Here is a 10012-nt window from a genome sequence, read left to right as displayed (position 1 = left end):
AATACTGTATCTGAAGTCTCTTTTATATAGACCTTAGTGGTCCCCTAATACTGTATCTGAAGTCTCTTTTATATAGACCTTAGTGGTCCCCTAATACTGTATCTGAAGTCTCTTTTATATAGACCTTAGTGGTCCCCTAATACTGTATCTGAAGTCTCTTTTATATAGACCTTAGTGGTCACCTAATACTGTATCTGAAGTCTCTTTTATATAGACCTTAGTGGTCCCCTAATACTGTATCTGAAGTCTCTTTTATATAGACCTTAGTGGTCCTCTAATACTGTATCTGAAGTCTCTTTTATATAGACCTTAGTGGTCCCCTAATACTGTATCTGAAGTCTCTTTTATATAGACCTTAGTGGTCCCCTAATACTGTATCTGAAGTCTCTTTTATATAGACCTTAGTGGTCCTCTAATACTGTATCTGAAGTCTCTTATATATAGACCTTAGTGGTCCCCTAATACTGTATCTGAAGTCTCTTTTATATAGACCTTAGTGGTCCCCTAATACTGTATCTGAAGTCTCTTTTATATAGACCTTAGTGGTCCCCTAATACTGTATCTGAAGTCTCTTTTATATAGACCTTAGTGGTCCCCTAATACTGTATCTGAAGTCTCTTTTATATAGACCTTAGTGGTCCTCTAATACTGTATCTGAAGTCTCTTTTATATAGACCTTAGTGGTCCCCTAATACTGTATCTGAAGTCTCTTTTATATAGACCTTAGTGGTCCCCTAATACTGTATCTGAAGTCTCTTTTATATAGACCTTAGTGGTCCCCCTAATACTGTATCTGAAGTCTCTTTTATATAGACCTTAGTGGTCCCCTAATACTGTATCTGAAGTCTCTTTTATATAGACCTTAGTGGTCCTCTAATACTGTATCTGAAGTCTCTTTTATATAGACCTTAGTGGTCCTCTAATACTGTATCTGAAGTCTCTTATATATAGACCTTAGTGGTCCTCTAATACTGTATCTGAAGTCTCTTTTATATAGACCTTAGTGGTCCTCTAATACTGTATCTGAAGTCTCTTTTATACAGACCTTAGTGGTCCCTAATACTGTATCTGAAGTCTCTTTTATATAGACCTTAGTGGTCCTCTAATACTGTATCTGAAGTCTCTTTTATATAGACCTTAGTGGTCCCCTAATACTGTATCTGAAGTCTCTTTTATATAGACCTTAGTGGTCCTCTAATACTGTATCTGAAGTCTCTTTTATATAGACCTTAGTGGTCCTTCTAATACTGTATCTGAAGTCTCTTATATATAGACCTTAGTGGTCCCCTAATACTGTATCTGAAGTCTCTTTTATATAGACCTTAGTGGTCCCCTAATACTGTATCTGAAGTCTCTTTTATATAGACCTTAGTGGTCCTCTAATACTGTATCTGAAGTCTCTTTTATATAGACCTTAGTGGTCCCCTAATACTGTATCTGAAGTCTCTTTTATATAGACCTTAGTGGTCCTCTAATACTGTATCTGAAGTCTCTTTTATATAGACCTTAGTGGTCCTCTAATACTGTATCTGAAGTCTCTTATATATAGACCTTAGTGGTCCTCTAATACTGTATCTGAAGTCTCTTTTATATAGACCTTAGTGGTCCCCTAATACTGTATCTGAAGTCTCTTTCCCGAAATTCAGCCTTGGTGCAGAATTACAGCCACTAGAGCCAGTCCCACAATGAGCTTTCCTTAGGATGTACCATTTCTGTGTCTGTAGCTATTGAGGAGACATGATGGCTCGTTTGAAAGCCATGATGTCTCTCTCTCTTTCTCATGGGTGAGCCAAATTCTCTGGGCGGGAAAAAGCAGAGAAAGGGGAGGTAACCTTGCTCCTTATGACCTCATAAGGAGAAGATTCCTGATTGGTCCATCTGAGCTTTCATTTTCTCAAAGGCAGAGCAGGATACCCAGGGCTCGGTTTACACTTATCACCATTTCTAGCCACTGGGAGACCATAGGCAGGCTGGGGGAACGCATATTAATGTTAAAAAACCTCATAAAGTGAAATTTTCATGCCATGGGACCTTGAACATGCTTTAGTGACAATAAACTAATCTGAATATGTACATAGTAGTCAAATGTTTGTTAATCTTGTCCAGCTTTGCTGTTCTTGTGTCTATTTCTGTGTAGATGAAGGTTTGAGAGCATCAAAAAAACGGAGTCAAAATCTGTGTATGCGTTTATATACTTGGACAATACAGCTGATTCTGAATGTGTTTTGTGGACGATCTCACTTGAACTTCAACAATTAGTCAAAAGTTTAGACAATCAAACAAATAACGTGGCAGCTATTTTGATAATAATCATTTAAGTCATTTCTTTGGAGGCAAAAAAATTTAACAATTTCCAGCATCTCAAAAGTGACAATTTGATGCTGTTCTCTTTTCCTCTTTTACTGTCAATTCAAAACATTTGGTTTTTTTGACAGAGATTTCAATTCAATGTCAACACGTGGTCTGGGAAATTGTGATGGACATGTTTCTCTTCTTCTTTTTTTTTTATTTCTTTTTTTTTTTTTACATTTAACAGATCAATGTAATAAATGGATTAAAAAAGTTATTTGTTGCAACCCTGTACTGTATCTTACCAGTGTTGAGTTCAAAGTCATCGAGCAGTTTGTCCAGATCACATACAGCTGCCTTGAAGAAGCTGTCCATGCTGGGCTGAAACAAAGGGCCCTCAACCCCCTCCAATTCCTAAAGAGAAGAGAAAAAAAAAAAAAAAGACTTGTTGTAATACTGGGGGCTGAAAGTATTATTTCAAACACATGTTGGCAGTGTAATGTCTTTCCTCTTTGGGCGGTAGTGAAAAAAGTGTTTCCTTTAATGGACAAGGTCAAGGCTTGAGCATTAGCACCTGAGGGCGATGTCATGACTTCCCCTCTCCGTCTTGCACAGGAGTCACGCTGTCTACGGCCCGCCACGCACATGACTGAGAGTGAACTTTCCGATAACTGGGTTTTTGTTGCGTTATAAAAAAGGCAAACAATGTGATTCAGAAGTATCAAAGATCCTAATCTCCAACTTCTGTGCAACAGCACAAGGAACACGAGATACGTGCGTGACGACTCGCAGTTAGAGAGAGATTAACGTGTAATGATAACATGCATTTTTTGGCACCGCGGGCGATCTCCCTGATGCACTGTCTGCATTAACACACGGCTAGCACAACACCACCCACCACACATCGAGTCGAGTTGTCCATTTTGATAAGTGATTCATCGGTTTGAGTAAGAAATGTAGCTCGTTATGTGTGAATATGTTGTGGTTTCTTCTCTCCTCGGTGCCAGTTGACTGAATATCTTTGAGTTGTGGACAAAAACCAGACATTTGAAGACGTCATCTTGACAAACAACTAATCTATTAATCGGGAAAATAATCAATAGATTAATCAGCAAAGGAAATAAATTGGTAGTTGCAGCCTAACTGGAAGTGCAGATCCATAATACTGCCACTCCCACAAAGTTCAGCTTTAATTGCACAATCAATAATCAAAGGGGTCCCCTGTTTCTGCACGATACTGATCCTTCCACATTTTAAAAGAGTCCAATGTGTGGGAATTTCTCCGGTCTAGCGTTGAGATCAGATATCGCAATCAACTCTCTCGCACCACACAGTTCAAAGTAGGTATTACAGCTACGGTAGCCTTCACGGTTCAAAAAGCCAGTCTCTTGCTCTTTTCAATTTCCTTTTTCTGGGCAAAGAAGAAGAAGACTCCTGTTCCTGAAATTTGGATTTTGAATACGTGTGGTCCTCCATGTTTCCTTCTTCAAACTTGGCACCGGGGGGCCGGGAAGCTACGATACCCGTTAGCAGCATTAGCAGCACCTGTGAGTTTATCATGTGACAGCGAAAACATGAAAGGTGGAGCAGCATGTCCTGTATGTCCCTTACACACACACACACACACACACACACACACACACACAAGTATGTCCTGTATGTCCCTTACACACACACACACACACACACACACACACACACACAAGTATGTCCTGTATGTCCCTTACACACACACACACACACACACACACACACGTATGTCCTGTATGTCCCTTACACACAAGTATGTCCTGTATGTCCCTTACACACACAAGTATGTCCTGTATGTCCCTTACACACACACACACACACACACATATGTCCTGTATGTCCCTTACACACACACACACACACACGTATGTCCTGTATGTCCCTTACACACACACACACGTATGTCCTGTATGTCCCTTACACACACAAGTATGTCCTGTATGTCCCTTACACACACACACACGTATGTCCTGTATGTCCCTTACACACACAAGTATGTCCTGTATGTCCCTTACACACACACACACACACACACACAAGTATGTCCTGTATGTCCCTTACACACACACACACACACACACACACACACGTATGTCCTGTATGTCCCTTACACACAAGTATGTCCTGTATGTCCCTTACACACACACACACACACGTACGTATGTCCTGTATGTCCCTTACACACACAAGTATGTCCTGTATGTCCCTTACACACACACAGACACACACACACACACAAGTATGTCCTGTATGTCCCTTACACACACACACACAAGTATGTCCTGTATGTCCCTTACACACACACACACACACACACACACACACACACACAGACACAAGTATGTCCTGTATGTCCCTTACACACACACAAGTATGTCCTGTATGTCCCTTACACACACACACACACACACAAGTATGTCCTGTATGTCCCTTACACACACACACACACAAGTATGTCCTGTATGTCCCTTACACACACACACACAAGTATGTCCTGTATGTCCCTTACACACACACACAAGTATGTCCTGTATGTCCCTTACACACACACACAAACACACAAGTATGTCCTGTATGTCCCTTACACACACACACACACAAGTATGTCCTGTATGTCCCTTACACACACACAAGTATGTCCTGTATGTCCCTTACACACACACACACACACACACGTATGTCCCTTACCGGTTAACGTATTTCAAGATGGAGCATGAATATGGAGCTTCTACCCCAGTTCATGCAAATGTAAAATTTCAAGCCAAAAGGAAAACTTGGAATTGATGGTGGAGGTTAATATTCATGGGAAAGGACACGTTGGTGAACAGGCAACACAGATTTTGAGAATGAACAACACACACACTACACACTCACCCTATAAGACATAGAGGTAAAGGGGAGAAGACCATAGTTTTCTACCTGCGAGTTTAGCACTTTCTTATTTCTTCATCCCTAAAGCCGCCTACACATGATAATCTATTTGCTCTCTGCGCCCCACTAGGTAGGCCCCGTTGCTACGTACTGAAATGGCGTTATGTAAATGGTTGCACTTTCGAAAGGTCAGCATCAACTAGGTCAAAGTTGAAATCATTTGAAATTTTAGTGCAGCGCAAAGCGGCAAACCAGAGCGGAGGTTTTGCTGTCTATCATGTGCAGGCGGCTTAAGGTAAAAGGTAGATATTCTATCGATACAGTCTTAAATTTAGGATATTGTAATAGAGTGATATGACAACTGTTGTCTTTTCCTGGTTTTAAAGGCTGCATTACAGTAAAGTGATGTAATGTTCTGAACTTACCAGCTGTTCTGTTATTTGCCTTTAGCCACTTAGTCATTATATCCATTGTACTGATTTTTTAATGAGAGTTTTAGCAAAACTCTCATTGTGCAAATATTTTGTGAAAGCACCCGATTCTTCACGCTACAATATCACATCTCACTCACTCACACACACACACACACACACACACACACACACACACTTCGTGGAAAAGGGAATGTCAGAAATGGGTTGATGTTACTGGAAATGAAAATGGGTCAAGTTTTAGGAAAGCAAATCTCTGGCATGGTTAAAAATAACTTCAAACAGGAGGCAAACAATATTTTCTAAGAATCAGCTGCTTTTACCGAACACCCTCTCCTCTAAGAATAACACTGTTGCCTTTTATACAAAGCTTTAAAATCTATATTTTATATTGTAGATGCGAGGCCTAGGACAGTATTTGGTAGTTCACTTTCACTTTTAGATGATTCTGCTAATAAAATTCAGGCCAAACATGCCATATGTCAAATTACTTTCTTTAAACTTACATTGAGTTGATTCTTGAAGCTAACACCTTTATTCCTAGATAATCCTTCAGTTAGTCTTTGTACTGCTGTGACACACAGGTAAATATGTTCGCTAAATATAGAGGGGAATGAGGAAGGCATCGTACTAAATACACATCTTATGGTGAATCATCACAGTTAAATATGCACTTACATAAAACTGGAGTTGTTAAAAACCTTCATCTGCTTCGTCTGTATAAAGTCTCCAACTTTCATGAAACATTAAGGTTGAAATAGTCGAAAGTCCCAAAGTATGAACAACACGCACAAAAGGCACACACACACACACAGAGAGACACACACACACACACACACACACACAGAGAGAGACACACACATATATATAGAGACACACACACACACACACACAGAGAGAGACACACACACATATATAGAGACACACACACACACACACACACACACAGAGAGAGACACACACACATATATAGAGACACAGAGAGAGACACACAGAGGCATACACACACACACACACACACACACACACACACACACACACACACACACACACACACACACACACACACACACACACACACACACACACACACACAGAGAGAGAGACACACACACATATATAGAGACACACAGAGAGAGACACACAGAGGCATACACACACACAGAGAGAGACACACACACACACATATATAGAGACACACAGAGACACACACAGAGAGAGAGAGAGAGAGAGAGAGAGAGAGAGAGAGAGAGAGAGAGAGAGAGAGAGAGACAGAGAGAGAGACACACACACACACACAGAGACACACACACACACAAAGAGAGAGAGGGACACACACACACAGAGAGAGAGACACACACACACACACACACACACAGAGACACACACACACAGACACACACACACAGACACACACACCCCTTTGATTTGTATCATATAATTGGAACATTATTACTCATGCATTTTAATTTCAGCTACTTTATACGCTGTGGGTTTGTTTAATGCTAAATGCATCATATTTTATAAGTTGATCATCATATATATGTTGTTTATTGAAATCTTAACCTGCATGGTAACCTGTACTTGAGTAAATGCACTTTTCATCACTGGTTATGGATGTTACGAGCCACGAGTAGCATGTTTTCTGGTAGTTTAAAGTAAACAGTCTATATGAAATACCCACACAGTAAAGAATATGTTTTGTATACTTCTGTGTAAATGAAATACAAATAAATAAAAAGTACGGAGCATTTTGTCATTTTTTTACTTGAAAAATGACAAATATATACATTGCCATACCCGACCTCTGGTTTTTCGACATCGCAATAGAAACGATAAAGAAAAAATATAACCCGTACGATAGACACGATTACGATTATATCGTACTTTTAATTGTAAAAAAGGACTTTTACTTGTCACGTAAGCTACTTAGGACTTTTACTTGTTACAGAGTTTTTTCACAATGAAGTATTACAAGTAAATTATTTGAATACTTCCAGCACTGGTTACCTGGTAGAGATTTTTACAGCTGCAATACACATGTTAGCCTGACAAGCCAGACCCACATTGAGATGTTGCTAGACGATTCTGGCTGCAAATTACATTACATTTTGCAGCAATAAAAATTGAAGTGAGATGAACAAACAGAGAAATGTATCTTTTTAGATAAAACAGATGTTGACACACACACACACACACACACACACACACACAGAGAGAGACACACACAGAGAGAGAGAGAGAGACAGACACACACACACCTTTGAGAGTGATATAAACCGAGAAATTTATCTTTTTAGATGTCTTTTCTGGACATCATTTTAAATTGGGAAAAATCTGAAGTTGGAAAAAAGGTAATACATTGCAATATATCATAGAATATTTCAATGTATATATCATAGAATATTGCAATATGTTTAAAATTGCAATAATATCGTATCATGACATAAGTATAAATACAGGACGCCATTCATCATAACACGGTTAAATGGCAGGGAGTGCAACAGGACGACAGAAGGACAGCTTGAAGTTGAATCGACAACACACAAATGTTTTCGTCAGTTGACATTGAAAGTGTGCATGTGACATAATTTTGGCATAAATTGAACCCCATACTATCTGATATTTAAAGAGCTTTCCACAACTTTACAACAACCCAGAAATAAAGGCAGCTTGGATGACATTTTTCAACGCCAACAAGAAGGCGAATGGTTGTCTGTCTGTCTATACCGTTTAACACGGTTACCTTAGTTCAGGATTAGCAAACTAACTAACCCAAAAGCACAACAGTGAGCTAACAACACATAAAACAGTTGACGTTAGCAGGTAACATTTCACCACAACAAACACACTCAACACTTAGCTCGAGTGTTAATTACATGGCTGCCTGTAGCTAACTGTTTAAGGCTCTTTAACGTCAGCCATTAATAAACAGTCATCTGTTTGTCACCTGGAGTGAACGTGATTTAAGCAGGTGAGGCTAAAGTTAGCCTATTAGTTATTATTGGACGCGTTAGCAGGCTAATGGAGCTAGCTTACTGTGGGTTAACCTGGTATTGTTTGTGAATACCTTACCAGCACTTGTTTTATTCCATAACTCCGACGTCCTCCTCAACAATTGAGCTCATGATCCGTTCTAAAATCGGAACAAACGTCGCCCGTATCGTCGTCTCATTCTCTGATAAGGCAGTGAAAGTTGGGTGGCAAGCTAAGCTAAGCTAGCTGTTGGATTAGTTTTATTGGAGAGATGTGTGTAAATTCCCCACTCAAGCGGCCATCTTGAACAAACAAACAGCCGGGAGGTCACAGGATCTGCTCTGCCTTTTAGCCCTTGAACCACAGTGTTGGGGAGCCACAGAGACGGGCGGATGAGACCAAGAATCCGACGCTTGTTTCACGGTTCACTTCTGTGCAGCGCTCGCTCGGTTTCGGAGCTCGTATCGAATGAGGAAATACCACGTGACTGATGACGTCCGCAGCTTCAAACGTCACCGGTGCTTCAGAAAGCGCTTCTTTCTTTATTTCTTTCTTTTTTAACCCTTGTGTTGTCTTCAACCATGGAAAAAATTGCCTGTTTTGCCTGTTTTATTAAGCATAAAGTATAAAGTATCACCTGATTCTGTGTTACATCTTCTTAGCCAACTTCATTCCAACTAATCATTGCTAGTTTTACACTTTTTTTGGAAGTCATGGTCAATAAAACATTACATGTCATTTAAAGCAACTGATAATTGCTATATATATCAGAGGTTGCACGCCTCTGGAGCAACTATGGGTTAAGTGCCTTGCTCAGGGACACATTGGTTGATGTACCTCAATGGGATTCAAACCCACATCTCCCACACCAAAGGTAGCCTATGTGTCTATAGCCTACACCGCGCCGTCACCACCACAAACAAACTAATTCTTATTAAATTCCGCCTACATTTTTTTTGTTAAAAGACCCAGAAATAATGAATTATTTTAGCTAAAAGTTAAGATCAGAGGAACGTACTGTATGTTGATGCATAATTACAGCCCGTTTCCTGTACGGAACTGTCACCATGTTATTTTTGGGAAATTTGGTTTAAAGAAACCCATATTTTTGATATATAGACACTTTGAAAACGGGTAAAATTTGACCCGAGGACAACACAAGCGTTAACCTACTAACTCTTACTCTTTTAATCTTAAATATATTGCCTGTTTCTATGATAATCCTGAATATTGAATATCTTGACTATTTAATTATTCTTAATGCCAGATTTATATTCACAAACAGAAATTATCTTATAAACTTTGCTCAAGTCACTCAGCTTGATAAACAAAAAAAGGTGTCAAGCATTTGGAAATAGATATAGATATAGAGCTCCCCTTAGTTACTTTGCTAAATAGAATACATTCTGAGAAAT

The 10012-nt window shown here is 39.5% G+C and overlaps 1 protein-coding gene across 1 annotated transcript in view; it reads right to left on the bottom strand.

The window, feature by feature from the left end:
• Nucleotides 1-9069, bottom strand: part of zfyve16 (zinc finger, FYVE domain containing 16) — a 50270-nt gene extending 41201 nt beyond the window's left edge. The window contains exons 1-2 of the mRNA XM_028602076.1: nucleotides 8697-9069; nucleotides 2595-2703 (exon numbers count right to left, since the gene is read on the bottom strand). Coding sequence (XP_028457877.1) covers nucleotides 2595-2664 — 70 coding nt within the window. The 5' untranslated portion in view covers nucleotides 2665-2703; nucleotides 8697-9069. The remainder of the gene's footprint in view (nucleotides 1-2594; nucleotides 2704-8696) is intronic.
• Between the last annotated feature and the right edge of the window lie 943 nt (nucleotides 9070-10012).

This window comes from Perca flavescens, chromosome 16 (genome assembly GCF_004354835.1).
Source record: "Perca flavescens isolate YP-PL-M2 chromosome 16, PFLA_1.0, whole genome shotgun sequence".
Taxonomy (NCBI): Eukaryota; Metazoa; Chordata; class Actinopteri; order Perciformes; family Percidae; genus Perca; species Perca flavescens.
The sequence above is the reverse complement of the archived record's forward strand: the minus strand, read 5'-3'. Positions and strand labels throughout refer to the sequence as shown.